The following is a 20,222-nucleotide window of genomic DNA, read 5'->3' as shown; positions in this document are numbered from 1 at the left end:
TAGTCAGGGAAGGCCCCGTACCACTTGTGAGCATTTCCGTCACTGTGACCAGGAGGGACTCCACCCAGACAGCACCTGACCCTTGGAACCTCTTCCTCTTGTGCCGAAGAGTGCTTTCTGTTTTGTGATACAGCTGGTAACAGCTGTGGGTTTCCCAGAATAAAACAGTGTTACCAGGACACTAGAGCTCTGGTCCCAGGGCTCACAAGCTTATTCTTTTCTTTTTGTTGATCCTGTCTTTTTTTTTTTTTTTTTTTTTTTTTAAGCACGGCTCCCTTCTGTGTAGCAGTGTCTTGAGAGTGGAGATGCGAATTAAGATGTTTGTTTCAGAGTTGAGTAAAATACATTCCCTCCACTCGGGAATCTACATAAAAAGACAGTATCCTAAAATCTGGCTTGATAAGTCACAGGGGAAAGCAGGAGCAGAAGGAGGATGCTGGGAGGCCCCCACAGCAGGAGCCCTCTGGGCCTGGGAGATGGAGTATGCTGTGAGCAGGGATGGGCTGTGAGCAGGGACTGGCCGTTAGCAGGGACTGGCCGTTAGCAGGTGGCCGGGCATGTACTTTGTCCCCTGGCGCTCACTTTCCCTCAAGTGTGGAGTTTGGCATCCTTAGGAGTGAGTTCCTATCAACAGAGAACAGTTAAGCAGTGACCAAAATGCAAAAAGAAAATGAAACCATCCGGATTGCCATCTATATTTTAAACTCAGAATTAAGTCCGGATTCTTGACAGTGGCCTGTGAGGCCTGCTGGCTGTCTCTGACCCTCTTCCTTCCAGCCCCGACTCGCTCTGCTCCCCTCAGGCTGCCAGCTTCTTGGTTCTCAGAAGCCCTGCTGTGCCCCAGGGCTTTTGCACTAGCTGGTCACATTGCAGGGAACAGTGACCCACACCCTTGCTCAGCACACAGCTCCCGTGCAGCTGTCATGGGCCAGCCCTCCATGAGCACCGGGACATTCTCAGGTGCTTTCATCCACCGCCCTGGGTGCTCCCTGCCAGCTCGTCAGCGTGGTTGTCTTTGTGTAAGCTGTACTTGTCACAGGGCTCTTATTGCTGGACGTGCAACTCCGTGTGAGCAGGTCCATCAGCTCTTTCTCTTTTCCACTTGGCCCCTGGAAAGTGCTTGCCTCTTCACCAGCATGTAGTAGTCCTAACACCTCCTGAGGGCTGGAACCTGATCTAACTACATGCTTTGTTGACTTTGGCAATATTTTTAAAAAACAGAGTAAAGTGGTCTTGTCCTTGCTCCTGCAGATAAAGCTTTTGTTCTGGGGGGGGGGGTGGTTATGAGGGCATGGGTCTGAGCAGATCTCAGCAGTGGCTGCTTCCTTCGCCCACATGGCATGTAGGGGAGTGGCCTCGGGAGTCTTCCTGCCCTCTGATCTTCCTGTGAACACTTGGAGGCTGGGGCAGGAGTGTGGAATTTCTGTGCAAAAGACCTTTAAGGAAGTGTCCACTCCTCTAATTCTGTAGCTTTTCGGGCTTCTGCGCTCTCAGGCGAACCCACCCCAGGTAAGCAAAGAAGCAAATGCTGGAGGCTCTCTTCTCCCTGCAGGCACCTGAACTCTGCCTTGGTGCCCCCACACCCACTTGGTGTTTGCCCCGGGGCTTGGGAGTTAACCTGCATTCTGTCCAGCTCTCTTCCTGACTCACAGGGCAAGAGGGACCTTCTATTCAGCTCTGCATCTGAGCTGAAATGGGTAGTTCTTGGTAGTTTTGAGAACCAGAAATGGCTGAAGTCAAAAGCAGGAGAGTAGTGGAGCCAGAGAGGAGGGCAGGAGCCGTGCTCAGCAGAGGCAGGACACTGGGAAATGACCCTGAAGATGGCTGGGGGTTGTATTTGAATCAGAGATGTATCCAGGTGAGCTTCGTGTGAAGAGCTCTGTGCTGACTGAGGAGACAGAGGTGGATTCGGTGAAAGGATTCTGCGGCAGCCGAGGTGAGCGAGCATGGTGGCCGGGGCTGGGAGCTTGTGGTGTGACTGCAGTGAAGTAGATTGTGAGAGACATCGAGGAGGTGAAACCGGTGAGCTCTCATGGGTCCAGTGAGCATTTATGAAATGCTCCCTCTGCACAGGTGTTGGAGCTGTAGGCACCAAAGGCCCCATCACTGCCATCACGGAGTGAATGTCAGGTTCCTGGCTAGAGTCAGGGTCCTACGGCAGGGCGGCTGCCTGGGCCCGGGAGCTCTGGAACACAACGTTTGATGCTGCGTGGGCCCAGGTTACAAGTTCAGCAGTAGGGTTGAGTTGGAGGTCAATAAAGCAGCCCTTTGTTGGACTAACCGACTTTTTGGTGAGCACCCAATTAAGGGGACCTTTTGATGAAGATAGTGACATGTTCTTGAGGCCTAGTTGTTTATGAAATGACAGCTTAAGTGTAATTGCTCCCTGAGGAACAGTGTCACATCACAAATGTTGTTTAAACCAATTAAAGCCAGTTCAGAAAAGCATTTAGTCTTTTCCAACAAAGAACATAATGGTGGGACCTTATACATTATGCAGTGAAAACTCTAAGTTAGTTTACCATCTTTGAAAAGTTTCCTATTTACAACTGTAACACTTGTAATACGGTAATATATTTATAATGTAATAATTGACATCTGGAAAAATATAATTTGCTTTGGAAATATCACTTTCACCTTTTATTCAAATCTAGACACAAATAAAATTATTTATTTATTTATTTATTTTTTATTATGTTATGTTAGTCACCATACAGTACATCATTAGTTTTTTGATGTCATGTTCTATAATTGATTGTTTGCGGATAACACCCAGTGCTCCATGCAGTCGGTGCCCTCCTTAATACCCGTCCCCAGGCTCACCCATCACCCCTCCTGCCTCCCCTCTAAAACCCTCAGAATTTTTCTCAGAGTCCATAGCCTCTCATGGTTCGTCTCCCATGCCAATTTCTATCCCTTCATTTTTCCCTTCTCCTAGTGTCCTCCATGCTATTCCTTATGCTCACAAATAAGTGAGACCATATGATAATTGACTTTCTCCACTTGACTTACTTAACTTAGTGTAATCTCCTCCAGTTCTGTTCATGTTGATGCAGAAGTTGGGTATTCATCCTTTCTGATGGCTGTGTAATACTCCATTGAATATATGGACCACATCTTATCCATTCATCTGTTGAAGGTCATCTTGGCTCTTTTCACAGTTTGGCAATTGTGGGTATTGCTGCTATGAGCATTGGGATGCATATGACCCTTCTTTTCACTACATCTGTATCACAAATAAAATTGTTAATAAAATTGAAAGTTAAAATATGTTACATTCTCATTTTTAGAATATGGTTGTCAAAAATCAGATCCTGACTTCAGTTAAGGAAAGACTTTATTTGAAAGTATTATTACAAGAGCAGGACGGGGGCCTTGTAATAAAGAGAAGATCTGTGCCTCATGAGATCACTCAGATGGCAAAGGTGGGGGGAGTGGGAGGAGTGGGTGGAGGCAGCACGAAGGGAGATCGGAGTACGTTCCCCTTGAGGCTGGCGCCTGAAGGGGGGTGGGTGTCTTTCAGGGGTTGTATGCTGGCCTAGATTGCTGGTGGGTCATATTGAGGGGCCTGAGGAAAGGGAGAACTTCCCTGAAGTTTGATCAGGTCAGGTTAGTGGACATTTTCTGATTGATTAGTGGGGACAAACAGGTCAGCTAATCTTTGGTGGGGCAGAGAATGTGGATTTAAAGGGTCTCTGTCTGGCTTTGTCGTAGGTGGACAGTGACAAGTCCTACCTAAATCACCTGGGGAGGAGTAGTTCATTGCAATGAGCCATTCCTAGAAATGGAAAAGGGCCTGAGCTTGTCTTTGTCGTCACTCTTATTCAGGAGCACAGGGTTGGGTTAAATTCAGCATCCTCCCAGCGCTCAGCACTGACCTGATGCACCTTAATTTTCCTGATAACCCTTCAGTGTGAGGTCTCTCATAAGCCATGACTTGACTTCCTGAGGACCAGGAAGGCTGAGGAACTGCCTTGGTCACACTGCTGGTAAGAGGACACCCCAGTGCTTCAGAAGGCTCTGGCCCGGGAGCTCCAGGAGGATGGTCCTAGTACTCAGAGCAAATGAGATAGCCATCCGCCTGATCTGTGTATTGTTCATGTTGTCTGAGGAATCCAAAACATATATTCAGTCAGTGTCACTCAGACCTTTTCTTGCTGCAAGTATGAACCTGGGCTAGCTTAAGTTTTGGTTTGTTTTTCCAAGTATGTAGGGTGCCTAGTGGAATCTATGGAGAAATGGAACTCGTAATCTGCAAGCAGGACAGCAACAGGGACTTAAAGCTGAAGAAAGAGAGAGGAGCCAGTCAGTGACTGTTGTCCCTAGTGGTGTTTCTCAGTAGGGACAAAACTGACATTGTACACAGGACACATCTTCCTTGCGAAGGGCAGTTCCATCCGTCTCCGGTGTGTGATATCCTTGGCCTTTGCCCACTAAATGCCAGTACTGGCCTACTTCATCGTGACCACAAAACAGAAGTGCTAAGTATTTGCAGATTCCCTGGGGAGGTGATGCACTCAGGGCTTGAGAACCCGACCACCGAGCAGCCGGGCGCATTGCCATCGTTGTGACTCAGCAGTAAGGACATGAGTGTCCGCACTCTCGGTTCTAAACCTCAGACTCTCGTGACCTCCAGTCAGAGGCCAACTCCGTGACTCACCTGGGTGGCCTGGGCACAGTCCTGCCATTTCAGTGTGCTGGCTTCCTTGGTAGCTTTGCGGATGGAGGGGGAGTCAGTTTCCGGTAATCAGTGGGTATTGTTCATATAAATTTATGTATGTCCATAATAGTTGAATTCATCAATTTATTACTAATTTGGCATGGAATATGCACAGTCTGTTGGTTGCTCTGTTAGGTGATTTTTTATACCTTTCTCTCTTTAATTCATATTTACTGATCTATTAGTCAGTAGGCTGTACAGTCCTTGTGTTGTAGATGAAGTCTGGGACTCATGACTGTGACTTGACCTGGGACATGTAACTCCTGCATAATACGTGCTTGAACAGAGAAGGGAGTGAACATGTTTCTGACTGTCAAAACGCTCATTTATGTCCTTTTTTGAACGAAAGGTTAATAGAAATTAAATGCAGAAAGAAAACTCCGAAAGGCATATAAAATTATAAAAATGTTTTTCCTTCTTATATAGAGTTCTGCAAGTGACCTTGAATAAGTCATATCATTCTGTGGACGTCAGTTTCCTCATCAGTATAAAATTAGATGTTTGCACTGGATGATTTCTAAGGTGTCTTAGTTTTTTTTAGTGGGGAAATATTTAGCTATTAAAGGTGTGATGTAAGTATGGCTTCTCAACCACAAATTTCGTCTTAAGCCATCTTTGAAACCTGCCAAAATGAATATAAATGAAGAAAAGAGGCATAAATCCTCAAAGACAAGGATGGAAGGCTGAGGCAATAACAGGCCAACGATAGGAGTGAAGTTGTGGCTTCAAAATAAATGGACACATGGTAATCACTTAGGCAAAAAGAGAACGCAGAATTTGGGCTTACAGGCCAAGAGAAAGTGTCCCGGAAACAGGCGTGTTAGTACAGAAATAGCTTGAGAAGACTGAGGAATCCTGGACACCAGTTATTGAAAAAGTGGACTGATGGGCAGGACTGAAGAAGGGAGTGACTAGGTTCTAAGTTTGGGTGAGAAGTGTTTAGACCACTGATGCTCTTCCTCACTGATAAAACCAGGCATCTGCCGTCTTAACTGCAGCAGGCTAGAGACTGCCTGAAGGGGTTGAATAAAGAGGGCTTGGGCTCTAAGACCCAGAGAGATATGACTGAGGCCAAGAGATGCCACACTGAAAATGAGGAAATTATTTTCCTTAAATAAAGGTGTGTATACCTACTAGTGGGAATCCCAGCATTCCCCAGTGGGAATCAGCAGCCAAGCTGATACCTCCTTCTGGGAGATTGGGGAATTCCTATTCAGGGTAATGCTTATCTAGGCCAAGAGCAGAGAAACACAGATACTAATATTTGCGTAACTCTTGATGAAAATACTGGCCTCCTGTCTTAAAGTGAATTGTCAAGTCCAATTGTCAGATCCTGTGGATGGAAGCAGGACTTCAGCTACTGTTTTGGAGCCTAAAAGAACAGGCAGCGGAGGATTACTGGTCACTTGAGGAAAGCTCATACTGTAGAAAGAGACCAATTCAGGAAATATGAATCTGTTGGAGGAAGCAGATGCTATAAGCTCGGGGCGGGGGGGTGGGGGGGGCGGCTCTGCCATTAATATCTTCAGAAATATGAGACTTTATATCACCTCCATAAAATGTTTTTAAAATGTTGTAAAAAAAAGAACAAATAAAAGAAAATACTATTAGTAGTTAAACATTTGATAGCAGAAATGGAAAAATCAATAGATATGTAGGAAATGTACTTAAATCCCCCAGAAAGTAAAACAGAGAGAGAAGGTGAGAGGAAAAGAAGAAAAATAAGAGAGAAATTTAGAGTTCCAGCTCGGGAGATCCTAATAGCCAAATAGTAGAATTTCCAGAAAGATGAAGCAGAGTAAATGGGGGACCAAGAATAAGGTAGAGATGGGTAGGTGGAGACACTGATTTTTCCCCCCATGTTTTATTATTTGATATTTTTAACTTAATATGTAACATTTCTATATTTTTAAAAAGTGATTGACTTAAATTTAAAAAGCAAAAAAATACTTACGTGTGAAGGTTAAAAATACTGTAGATGTTTGAGTTTTCTTTGAAGACCAGTAAAATTAAAAGTAGGCCAAGAAAAAAAATACCATTTTGACTTTTTAAAAGTACATACTTTAAGAAAATTACTTCAATCACTATAGGGAAATTGAGGAACAATTCTCTCTTAAAAACAGCCATAACGCAGCAATGGCACAGGTCATGGCGGAGAGCTGATCCCAAAGCAGCAGCTGCTTGAGTTTGTTTGTAATCGGGAATCTTGCCAAAGAACAGTTGCCCTCTCCGTCAGTAGGGCTAACTTTCTTTCTGGGAACAAGAAGTATTCTTGACTTACCTTAATCATGGTAAGGCATAAAAGTTGTATGAAATTCCTGATTATAATCCTTTCATTCAAGATATATTTATTATCGGTTCTGTTAAGCATTGTTCTGATTCATTTACATGGACACCTTTAATATTCCTAACAGCCTTATGGGGCTACGTTCTGTTGTCTTTCACCGTTCTCCTTTTATATACGAGGAACCCAACGTACAGAGAGGTCAAGTTACCCAGTTAAGTAGCTGGGTTACTCAGCTGGTAAATGGAAAGGCCAGGTTTTAAAACTATGGCAGTGTAGCCTCAGAGGCAATACTGTTAATGAATTCACTTCTGCTCTGCTTATTAAATAAAGAACCCAAGAATCAAGACTAAATAATTTGTCATCATTTTCATAGCTAGTTATTTTAGAAGAGATAGATGGATTCTGTCCTGAGGCTTTGTGAGCCACTGAATGCTTGAGAACTTGCCTAGGCCAGCACGCTCCCTGGTTGACTAACCAAGCTCAGGTGCTGACTAGGTGGAAGGACCCAGACCCTCCACAGTGACCAGCCTAGAGCACCTTACCTCTTCCCCACCCACGGCTGAAGTCAAATGTGTGTTAAAATTGTCGGGTTAGCAACCTAGGATTTCTGGGAATTAGCTTAATTTATAATTTGTTAAATCTAGCCATCATTGAAATGATTGGTTTTTACTTTGCAACTTTTAGCCCCATTATATGTGCTTTATGGAAAACTGTACAGTGCAAGGCATATCGCAAGAACTTATTTATTTGGCATTGATTAGTGATGTATAGCATATTGTAGTGTTTACTGACATTTAAGATTAATAAATTACTTTCAGATTTGAATGTTACAATTTTGGTTTGTTTGTTTTTTCCCTAGTTCAACTTTGTGGGGAAACTTTTGGGTCCCCGTGGCAATTCTCTGAAGCGTTTACAAGAAGAAACCTTGACAAAAATGTCCATCCTTGGGAAAGGTTCCATGCGAGACAAGGCAAAGGTAACATTCATCATAGACAAATGGCTACTTTGGAGACAAGTCACATAATGCGCTATTAGGTTATCCATTGGATTAATACAAATTATATTAGAGCTAGCTAAGATTGCAAATGAAATTATATGAAAATGTTGTATACAGTGATGAGTTTCTGATACTGTGTAGAAAACTGAGTCACTCGGGCCAGTCTCAGAATATATGATGTCCTACATGTACGTCTGTAACTTATATTCGTTTGTAAAATGCAGTAGCAATGCCTGAGGTTTTGACCATACAAGCAATACCTCGTAGAAAGTACAGCGATACGGAAATTTCCACAAAGAGAAATCAAAGTTAACTGCAGTCTACGTGCCACTGTTTGCATCTTGGATGAGTTCCTGCTGGCTTTTTTTCTATGCCTGTATTTCACATAGTTGCATTTATAAAGAATATGCTTGGATTTGCTCTTTTTGCCCTCCGTTTGATACCCTATACATTTTATCAAGTTAAAATTGATTTTAAATGTTTTAAAAGTGGCTTTGTAGTCTCACACACAGTAGCTCTAGTTGGTTCTATTCCTGCTAACTGCTGCTTTTTTTTTTTTGTAGGAACCTAAAATTACTGAGTTATTTTTATTGATCACTTTCTTAAATATACCACTTCTGAAAGAAATTTTCACATTTCATAATGTGTTATCACTTACATTGCTCTCTGTTATAATTTTGTTGCTCTGTCGCTGTGAAAGATTGATGTTACTGAAAACCAAATCCACATTCAGTGGTCACTTTCCATGAAATGTTGAACAATGATTGTGTCAGGCAAGAAAGTTATTTAGACAAAATCCAGCCTCCTGGCATGCACAAAAAAGTCCATTTAGACAAAGGCTTTTATAATAAAAAGTGGCTGCCATTTGTTTGTCGGACAGCTGCTGTGATTGTGTTACTCTGTGTTATCCCTAGAAAAATGATGGAAGATGTATAACATTTTCCTTAGATGACATGTAAAAAAACAGATTTAGAGAACCTGAGTATATTATCTGGGTTAATCAGCGAAGTTTGATTTGATTATTTGATTAAATATTAATTTGATTAAAAATTAAATATTAAATTAAAAATTGATTGAATTATTTGATTAAAATAGGGCTACATATCATACTCACATGGAGTGTGGTTTTAAAATATAGATTCCCATACAGACTTTTAAGGATAGAACCTCAAAAGGAATTTTCTGTGGGTGTTTGAGCTGATTCTAATGCATGGCCAGGTTAGGCTCACTACCTACTAAGCCTTGCTGTCACAGATGATGTTACTTCGATTCCCTGACTCATCTGTTCTGGAAGCTGGAGTGAAAGGAACCATATTGGTCAGTTGGTCAGAAGTTTTGTACAACTTGTAGGAATCTAGCCCATCCTTGCTGCTACCTTAATTAGGTCTTCAGTAAGGCCATCTGGTCATCAAGTACATGATATGACCAAGGAAATTCGTGAACATACTGCTTATTTTGTTTGCTGTTAAGGGAGTTTTTTTGGTCAGAAGCAACATTTTGTGGCAGACGGTGGCAGCGGTCAGGGATCCACGGATAGTTTTACTGTACAAAGGAAGCCGGGAAGGCACGTCTCTAGCTAGATTGTATGTCCAAGTAATAGCAAGTGCGTGGCTAGCCATGTAATAAAAAGGATTCTAAATATCATCACCTTGCTCTCAGGGCTTGGTGGTGGTTCCATATTATGTTGTCGTTTTAAGGGCTGTCTGTGCTGTTGGTGTTCGGGCATTCAGGAGTGCAGTAGGCAAGTCCTTTCTGAAGGGGAGTCTGTGTTGTGAAGTGATATATAATCTCTCTCTGTGTCACCAAAGACACTTTGTTCGAGTCCCTTGAGTAGCACTGAGGTGGCTGGGGAATGAGGTGCTTTGCCATCTACTAAAATGAGTCCCTTTGTCTCCCTGGTCACTGAGCGCCCGCTCTTCATTGCGTGGGGCACCCTGTTCTCTCACACACTCAGCGGGTCTAGGCTGCTTTCCTAGACCACTTACCAGCACTTTACTAATCCTCTCATTTCTGTGTCCTTGACCACATTGGTCTGAGAATCTTTATAGAGATTCTGTAACGTAAGTGGCTGATCATTTCCATTCCATCAGGACAACCAGGAACTGGGAAGTAGCATACATTGGGGCTTACAGTCCAACAGAGCTGCTGTCAAGGGACAGGATGAGAAGTCCTTTATATCTCGACCACATAGACCCCCCCCCCCCCCCATCACCAGTGGCCTTCAGTGGAACAGCGAGTGCTCAGAGTCAAGCTTGTTAATCCTCAGGCTTTCTGGATATTTCTTCTTTTCAGTGCATAGTCACTCTAGGAAAAGACCCCTGGTCCATGTTGGGAAGACAAGGAGGAAGTGTCACATGTACACAGGAGGTGTTCACAGTTATTATTAGCTTTCTTATTCTCTGCATCCCCGGGGCAAGCAAGGATCTGATCCTAGACCAGGAGGTCATACCAAGAAACAGTAATAAAGGGGGGCACCTGGGTGGCTCAGTTGGTTAAGTGGCTGCCTTCTGCTCAGGCCATAGTCCTAGGGTCCTGAACTTGTCTGGCCCCCTGTTCTATGGGGAGCCTGCTTCTCTGTCTTCTTCTGCCCTCCCCCCAATTTATGTACATGCTCTCTCCTCTTGCTCTCTCTTTCAAATAAATAAATAAAATCTTAAAAAAAAAAAAAAAAGCCTGAGAATTGTCATTTCCTTTCAAGGAACTACCTTGGCTATTCAGAACAAGGTAGGAAAAATTTCAGCAGACAGGCTTCTGCCCCTGCGGAAGGCTCAGTTGGGCTTTTCATTTGAACACTAAGCATTGTTCGAATCCTCCCAAATGTTGCCAGTCCAGTTCTCAGATCTTCAGTGTTCTCCGGACATTTTCCTAAACCTCACAGAAGAGGGGCCGGGCAGTCTGTCTTGTCCTTCAGGAGCAGGTTTCAACTCTGCTTCTGCTTGTTGGCTCCTGTCAGCCTGTGGCCATAAGCAGTAAACTCTCTAGACTTCTGGCTCTTTCAGACTTGAACTCATCATGTCAAGTCTTGAGTCAGTCGTTTTCTTTTTAGAACTCTTCAGTACATTTTTACCTACTCCCCCTGCCTGTTTTCCTTTTGCGCGTCATACTGTGGCCGTCCTCTGCCCCACGTGGCCAACGGTCACACCTTCCAAAGCATTTCAATGATGTCACCATAGGTCATAACTCAAGTCACAGGCTTGCTGCAGAAGCGGAGACCACGGGGATCCTCACTGCCAGAACTCTTGAATGCTGATTTCTGTTGTTCCTTTTAGTCTGCAGAAGTTCTCAGTTACTAATGTTTATTGCTAAAGAGATTTCCATTACTATTAAAATCTCATCTTTTAGCTTTTCAAAGTGTTCACTATCTAAATTCTAATGAGACCATAATTCATTTTATTCTTGTATTTTCTACATTGATGAAATTTTGGGAGTCACTACTGACTTGTGTCAGTTGGTTATGTGGCATAATAATCACTGTAATGCTGTGGTCTGTCGAGCCTTCAGTTTGCAGAGCATGCTAGCTGTTTTGCCCTTATTGTCTGTGTTCTAGAATGATAGGATAATTAATACTGCTGTCATCATTTATTGAGTGTTTATTATGTACTAAGCATAGTTCTAAAGACTTTTATGTCTTTAAACATGAAACTCCTTTTTTACTACAATGCCTGTATATTACTAATAACTCCTAATTACTATTCTGATAACTTTATTACTACAAAAACCCTCTGAGCAGCAGATACTATACTGTTACTCTTGACTGAAAATCACCTCTTCAAAGATGATAGAGTAACCTGTCCAAAATTATACAGTCCATGTTGAATCTGCGATTTGAAAGCAGAACTCCAAACAAAGTCTGCGTTCTTCCCCAAACTCCATAGTGCCTGTCCCCGCTAACCCAGGAAAGGAGCGGTAACGCCCCTCGCTGTGTGGAGATGAGGGCAGCAGGCTGGGCTAAGGAGGCCTGCCTTCCTGTTTCCATCTGCGGCAGCAGTGGCAGAGCGCTGCCCTGTGAGTCAGTCACAGACTCTCGTGAGTGTCCCAGTGCGATGCCGTATTCCAGTAGGTTAACAGTGTTTACGTCAGCAGCTTAGGCTTTTCAGAAGTGAACTGTTGAACGTAAAATTCGGTTCTGTGAAGTTTAAAACTTAAGCTCTGAGGGGCGCCTGGGTGGCTCAGTGGGTTAAAGCCTCTGCCTTCGGCTCAGGTCATGGTCCCGGGGTGCTGGGATCGAGCCCCGCATCGGGCTCTCTGCTCGGCAGGAAGCCTTCTTCCTCCTCTCTCTCTGCCTGCCTCTCTGCCTGCTTGTGATCTCCGTCTGTCAAATAAATGAATAAAATTTTTAAAAACAAACAAACAACAACAACAACAACAAAAAACAGCTCTGAAAGGCAGAGTATCAGATCAAGGGATGGAAAGTGTTCTGATTAGAATAAATAGTCTATAGTTGGCCTAAAAGAACCATTCTTCTTATGCGTGACCAAGTGTGAAGGAAATGCAGAGGATATTATGGTAGCTTATATTCGCTCTCCTTGCTTCAAATATTTTTCCTTCAGTTTCTGACCTACTTTCTGTAAATGCGAAGGAAGCTGGCATAGACTCAGCCGTGGCGTGTGTAAAGCAGGGTGCTGGGTGTACGTACGTGATCTCCTTCACTAGGCATTTATGGGAAGTTGGTCCTTTCACTCTTCTCAGTGGTCCTGTATTAATACACTTATGTTAACACCAACCTGATTTTTCAAATTAAGGGTTGGATTGCATTTTGACAGTCTAAACAGATACACCTGGTGTCTGGCACGGCTACGCTTTGGGCATATCTGACTCAAAACCCCATGTCCTAGTCATGCTCTAGACGGAGATCTCTCTTTCTTTAAAAGCAATCAGATTAGTGAAGTAACACCAGTTGAAGGCTTTAGTGGAGAAGTCAAGGGAGCTTGTGCCTCTTTGACCTCTTGGCCCGTGGTGGAATTAAAAGGTGTTGTTGCCAGGAGTTCTAAGGTTCTCCTTCTCATGGTTTGGTATTTTAGAGAGGCTAGGGAGGTTGCCCTGTTTTGGAAATCACTCTAGATGTAGATACCTACTCATCTTAATCTGTCTGTATGATTTGAATGTTGGAAACAAAGACTTTTAAAAGACCCAGGTTTTGTCATTTGCCACTATAATGAATGCTAGTTAGGAGAAAATAATGGACCAAAATCATTTGTCTCTTGCTGACTGGTGTAGGTTTTATTCCTCCTCTTTTTTCCCCCTGAATTTCATTATGTAAACAAACAAACAAAAAAAACCTTTATTTATTTTTTTTTGTTTCACATTTAGTGGAAATCAGGCTTTATTGTCCAAAATTATAAAAACAAAAAACCAATTTTCAAAATCTATTAAGTTTTAGAACTGTGTATGGGGAGGGGCTGTGGATTTGCGCCATCTGTTTTAAAAGTTCGTGTAAGGAATCAGTGAAAAATGCATTTAAAACACTTATCACATGATATGTCCCCCAAAATGTGACTATTATTAAGAGTTATTGATTGAAGGCCCCTTCTCAAAGATGGGATACTTTATAAAGCTTGTGACTGGAAGTTTCTCTCAAGGCATAAAACCTTTATTTTTAATGTGTATCATAATTTTGTAAAATCCTGTGATAAAATCTTTCATTTATTTTTTTCACGGTTTATCCTCAGATACAGGGCCTGGCATATAGAAATTTTTTTTTGAATATGAACATAGAAACAATGAATAATGTTTACCTATTCAGAAATAGTTGTGGAGTGTCAGCTGTATAGCAAGCACTTTTCTAGACAAGGAAAATGAGCGTCAAAGAAGACAATCAGGTTTTTGTTCTTTTGCGATCACCTCCAGTGAGGAAAATTAGATAATAATCAAGTAAACAATAGGTATTTTCAGTAATTTGACGGTGGAAATGGTTTGTGGCAGCATCATGGATACTCACCGTAACCAGTGTAGAGGGAGCTTAGGAGATGAGCTGGCTGGACCGGGGGTCTGAGCAGCCCCTGGAGAGGTGTCAGGCTGGGGGAGACGGGAGGAGACAAAGCAGCCGGAGCACATGGCAGAGGGTCTCCCTCTAGGCCAGAGGCAGGAGCTGAGACTTATTCCAATAGAATCTTGAAGCCTTGGGTGTTTTCATGGAAGGTAGGCATGACAGGATCAGATTTATGTTTTAATCCTTCCTCCTTCGGGTGCTTGCCCTTGAGTGAACCTTCTGTGATGGCTGCATGCTCAATCAGCGCTGTGTAGCGTTCCTTGTCTCTTCTTACACAGACACCCTTTTAAGCATGGTTTTTCTTTCTTCAGGAAGAAGAGTTGAGGAAAAGTGGAGAGGCAAAGTACTTTCACCTCAATGATGACCTCCATGTTCTCATTGAAGTCTTCGCTCCACCAGCGGAAGCATATGCCCGGATGGGACACGCACTGGAAGAAATCAAAAAGTTCCTCATTCCTGTTAGTACAGTTTTTCTTGATAGTTAATTTGTACTTTGAAAGTCCTTCCTTTATTTTAATCCCTGGTAATTCCTATCAGTAAGTATTATTTGCACAGCACTTTGTTAAAAGTGTCCCTGGGAATTGGCATTTTTCTTTATTCATAAATGAGGCAAGGCATTTTTAAAGAGATGAGATAATACTGGTAAGGCTACATAGCCAAGAAGGTTGAAGAGCATAAACACTAGTTCAAGTTTTGGAACTCACACCTCCTAAGCCTTTTTGTGACACTAAAATCACCTACAAATCCATTGTTCTCCAAAATAAACATACTAGTGCCTTCCATGGAGCAAGCGCTGTGTGTGGTGTTGGACCAGCAGACATACATAAAAGACCGAGGCATCCCCTCCAGGGCGATGCAGTATAGGGGAAGAGAAAAGCCTAAGCCAGTGATCTCAGTATAGCATGGTCAGCATAACCACAGACATACACATAAGGAGCGCGGAGAAGAAAGGCACCGTGCTGATAGTTAGCTGGCTTCTGCCGAGTGTTTTATGCTTTGTTTTCTTTTTCATTTTTTGTTTTTGTTTTTAGGATTTTTATTTATTCGAGAGAGTGAGAGATCGCAGAGGGGTAGGGAGAAGTAGGCTCCCTGCTGAGCAGAGAACGGATGGCAGGGCTCGATCCCAGGACCCTGAGATCATGACCTGAGCCGAAGGCAGAAGCCTAACTGACTGAGCCACCCAGGCGCCCCTTGTGCTTTGTTAATTTAACAATTGCTCTTCTGTTTTAACCCTTCCCAGACACTTCGGCATTGCTAAGAATGTGATAACTTAAAGAGAACGTACCCATACCTCTATTAGGAAAGTTGATTTAGGTTTTTTATATAATTTACATGTACTAGATTAAAAAAAAAAAAACTAGAACATTGAACACTTTGGTTCCTTAGACAATTTATTTAGAGAAGCTGTCCCATCGCCACACAGCTGCCTGAGGTAGGACTGACTTCAGCAATCCCAGGCTGGTCTAGTGGGTGGACTTACGTACACTGTATGTACAGACACAGCACATGTATCAGGACTATATTATCTGTGAGGAAAACTGTTGAATTTATAGGCAAAGGAAATTTTAAGTCATGATTGCCTTGGAAAAGGTGAGACATGGATTCTATAAGTTATTTTACTTGGGCTCTGAAAATGGTTCAACTTCCTAATTCCCTCAAGCCAATACGAAGATCCATGTATTCATTTAGTTTTTTATTTTGTTTTATTTTTTTAGAGAGGAGGGAGAGAGAGGGTGAGGGAGAGAGAATTTTTTTTTTTAAAGATTTTTTTATTTATTTGACAGAGAAAGACAATGAGAAGGGAAACACTAGCAGAGGGAGTGGGAGAGGGAGAAGCAGGCTCCCCATGGAGCAGGGAGTCTGACGTGGGGCTCAATCCCAGGACTCTGGGATCAGGACCTGAGCTGAAGGCACACACTTACTGACTGAGCCACCCAGGTGCCTTGAGAAAGACAATATTAAGCAGGCTCCAGTCTCACAGGGCTCAGTCTCACAACCCTGAGATCGTGACCTGCGCCAAAATCAAGAGTCAGAAGCTTAACCGACTCTGCCACCCAGGTTCCCCTGTTCATTCAGTGTAGAAACAGAGTTTCTAGTACTTTCTATGGGAGAGATACATGGGAAATAATAAAAGACATTCTTTTTTCTGCCCCTATAGAGTCTATATAATGGGAGGACAGGGAAGAATCAGATATTCATATAAACAGTTATAAGACTGCTACTCTGACAAGACTAAGAAGTTTAATGTCTTAGTGGTCATTCAGTGTGGGCTAGGAAGTGCTGACCTAGCCACGTAGGCTGCCACAGGATGTCCCACCCCATCCCCTTTACACTTCTCCACCAGGACATGGATCTGACTTCTCTCCCCTTGAATCTGGGCTGACCAGGAGAACTTTGCTTAACCCAGAGTCACAAAATTTTTCTGCTGTGTTTTCTTAATATTTTTAGTATTAGTTCTTTCATTTAAGCCTATGATCCATTTTAGGTTAATTTTTATGTATGGTATGAAGCTAGGATCTGGGTCTGTCTTTTTCTGTGTTGATACCTGGCTGGTTATCCCAGCACCATATGTTGAAAAGACAGTCCTTTTCCTGTTGAAGTGCAACACCGTTGTTGAAATGCACGGAACAAAAATGTCTGGATTTGTGTCTGCATTCTCAGTTTGTTCCACTGATTTATACACCTGTCCTATGCCGGCGTCATGCTCTTAATTACTTTAGCCTTCTAGCAGAGTGTTTGAAACCCAGCTTGGTGATTCTTTTTTAAAGAAAAAGTTCTATCTCAAAATTGTTTGGCTATTCCGGTTCCTATGCATTTCTACATATATTTCGGATTAGCTTGTCAGTTTCTGCAAAACAAACAGACAAACAAACAAACAAACACCTCCAAAGGTTTTGATAGAGTATTGAATCTGTAGCTCAGTTTGGGGATAATTTCCATCTTAATAATACTTAGTTTTCTAGACCATGACTGTGAAGTGTCTACTTAACAGGTATTTTTTGTTTCCTTCCACAGTGTTTTATAGTCTTCGAGGTGCCAGTCTTAGACTTCTTTTCATTACATTTATTTCTAAGTATTCTATACTTGTTGATGCTATTGTGAATGGGGCTTTCAAAATTTCATGTTCAGGGGCTTCTGGGTGGCTCAGTGGGTTGCGTCTCTGCCTTCAACTCAGGTCGTGATCTCAGGGTCTGGGGATCAAGCTCCGTGTCGGACACTCTGCTCAGCAGGGAGCCTGCTTCCTCCTCTCTCTCTGCCTGCCTCTCTGTCTACTTATGATCTCTCTCTCTCTCTGTCAAATAAATAAATAAAAGCTTAAAAATAATGTCATGTTCAGGGGCACTGGGGTGGTGCAGTATTAGAGCGTCTGACTCTTGGTTTCAGCTCAGGTCAGGATATCAGGGTCCTGGGATTGAGCCCCACATCAGGCTCCAGGCTTGTGAGGGAATCTGCTGGAGATTGTCTCTTCCTCTCCCTCTGCCCCTCCCGCACATGTTCCCTTTAACCGTCTCTCAAAGAAGTAAATAAATGTTTAAAAAGCATTTCATTTTCAGATGGTTACCAGGATATGGAAATGCAGTTGATTTTTATACACCGATTATGTATCTTGTGACCATGTTGGTCTGTTGTTTTTGGCTTTTATGGAATCATTAGGATTTTCTACATACAGAATCATGTTATCTATGGAAAAAGTTTTATTTCTTCGTTTGAAATATTAATGTCTTTAATTTTTTATTTTATTTTTACCTCATCACACTGACTATAACTTTGGATGCATTGTTGAGCAGGAGTGGTGAAGGTGGAACATTTTCGCTTGTTGCTCCTAGTCTTTCACTGTTAAGTATGACATCAGCAGTAAGGTTTCCCTTGCTGCCTTTTACCTTGCAGAGGAAGTTGAAGTTCTCTTCTGTTCCTGGGTGTTGAGAATTTTATCATGGATGAGTGTTGAATTTTACCAGTTGTTTTTTCTGCCCATTGAAATGGTCATGTGATTTATCTCCTTTTTTTTTTTTTTTTTTTTAAATAATAGTGTAGGGGCACCTGGGTGGCTCAGTGGGTTAAGCCTCTGCCTTCAGCTCGGGTCATGGTCTCAGGGTCCTGGGATCGAGCCCCGCATCAGGCTCTCTGCTCAGTGGGGAGTCTGCTTCTCTCTCTCTCTCTGCCTGCCTTTCTGCCTACTTGTGATCTCTGTCTGTCAAATAAATAAATAAAGTCTTAAAAAAAAAAATAACAGTGTATTGCATTAGTTGGTTTTCAGTTGTTAAGCCAACTTTGCATTCCTAGGTGAAATCCCACTTGGCCATTTTACATGTTGCTAGGATTGATTTACTAGTAGTTTACTGAGGATCTTTACCTCTGTCATCATGATGGATATTGGCTAGTGGTGCAGTATTTCTATAACCTTTTTATTAACCCGCACATTTACCATTTCTGGTGCCCTTTGTTACTTTCTGTGGATAGAGTCGCCATTTGGTACTACCTCTTTTCAGCCCAAAGAACTTCCTTTAGTCTTTCTTGTCTTTGATCTGCTACACCCCCAAATTGTTTTGTTTTTCTCAGAACGTCTTTATTTCGCCTGTACTCTAAAAGATAGTTAATATAATTCCTTGCTGACAGTTCTATCTTTCAGGTGGTAGAATGCCAGTCTGTACTTTCTGGCCTTCGTTATTTTTGATGAGAAGAGTCCTTAATGATTTTGTTGTTTGGTACATGATCTGTTGTTTTTCTCTTGCTGATGCCAACATTTTGTCTTTCATTTTCATTAATTTGACTGTAATTGTGTATGCTTATCCTTCTTACTCATTAAGCTTTGTGGATCCATAAGTGTACATTTTTCTTGAAATGTGGAACGTTTTCAGCCATTGTTTCTTTAAGATTTTTTTGCCTTTTTCTTTCTCCTCTTCTCCCATCAGTCCTGGAGTCCCCTGACTCATATTCTGGTGCGCTTGACGGTGTTTGACACATCTCTGAGGCTCCTTTCTCTTCATCCTTCCTTCTCTGTGTGCCCTGACCGGGTAATTTTAATTGGCTTATCTTCAAGTTTGCAGACTCATTCTTTTTCCATCTCAAATCTGTTGTTAAACTCCTTTGGTTAAATTTCATTGTAGTTGCTGTACTTTCTCTCTCTCTCTCTCTCTCTCTCTCTCTCTCTTTTTTTTTTTTTTTTCTTTAAATCTTTCTCTCTCTATCTCTTTTTTTTCCCCCAACGTCTGGACCCTCTCCAAGACAGCTTCTTTCTTCTGCTCGCCTGCTTGCTTGCTTGCTTGCTTGATTGATTTCTTTCTTTCTTTCTTCCTTTCTCTGTATATGGGTCACATTTTCTTGTTTCTTTGCACGTCTCTTTTCTTTTTTGAAAACTCCACACTTCAGATAACATATTATAGCACATTTGCGTTCTGATTCATTTTAGTCTCCAGGATTGTTGTTGTGGGTTTTTTTCCTTCATTTCTAGTGATTGAGTTGGATTAAATGTGCAGTCTGTCTACTTCATGGTTTATGGCTTGGTTCATTTTTCTCCTCACTTGTATTCTAACCTGGGCCACTGGGTGCGCCCTCGGCGTCAGCATCACTCAGACGTCACGACGGTTAGTCAGAGGTCGTGCTCACACTCCCGTGTTGATAAGGATTCCAGCCTCTGCTGATGGAGCTGTGGGGGAGCACCCATAGGCTGGTCAGTTGTCACAGCCCTGGTCTTTACTTGTGACAGAGGTCTTGATCCTTGCATGTCCTTTGCACATGCCTAGAGTCACTGTCGGGGAGGGACGTGTGGGGAGCTTTACGCTCTCTTCAGGCCTTATATTCAGCAGAGATGTGCAGAGAACACATCAGGACTCTCCATGGCTGTTAAGTTTCTGGCTAGTCTGCCTGTCTGTTGTTTGCCCCACCCCAAACCTGAATATTAGGCTTGCCGATTCACTGGACTTTTATGTATGTTACTGGTATTTACAGTGCTGTTGGGCATGTTTCCCCACATACACACACACACACTTTCTTCCAAATTAGGTGAACTTCCTCCTGCATCCAACTCTTGGTTTTCATGTCCTTCCCCAGTGGTGGAACTGACACGTCATCTGGGCTGGGGAAAAGGGATGGCGGCATCCCCAGACAAAATGCCAGACTCCCACGTTTCATGCCTGACACTAATAATGTTACTGTGTTTTCACTTTCTTATGTAACTTCGGTCAGTTCCCAGAGTTCTGAAATGGTGTTTTTTGTTTTTGTTTTTTTT

The 20,222-nt window shown here is 42.6% G+C and overlaps 1 protein-coding gene across 4 annotated transcripts in view; it reads left to right on the top strand.

Annotated features, from left to right (window-relative positions):
• The window catches only part of KHDRBS3 (KH RNA binding domain containing, signal transduction associated 3), a 194,355-nt gene that overhangs the window by 77,615 nt on the left and 96,518 nt on the right, over positions 1 to 20,222 (top strand). For all 4 annotated transcript variants that reach the window (XR_006820274.1, XM_046018882.1, XM_046018870.1 and 1 more), the window contains exons 3-4: positions 7,867 to 7,983; positions 14,305 to 14,451. Coding sequence is in view for 3 of the 4 variants with exons in the window: in XM_046018882.1 (XP_045874838.1) it covers positions 7,867 to 7,983; positions 14,305 to 14,451 (264 nt within the window). In the remaining variant the exon portion in view is untranslated. The remainder of the gene's footprint in view (positions 1 to 7,866; positions 7,984 to 14,304; positions 14,452 to 20,222) is intronic.

This window comes from Meles meles, chromosome 1 (assembly GCF_922984935.1).
Source record: "Meles meles chromosome 1, mMelMel3.1 paternal haplotype, whole genome shotgun sequence".
NCBI classification, from domain to species: Eukaryota; Metazoa; Chordata; class Mammalia; order Carnivora; family Mustelidae; genus Meles; species Meles meles.
Note: the sequence above shows the minus strand (reverse complement) of the source record. Positions and strands in the feature narration are given on the sequence as shown.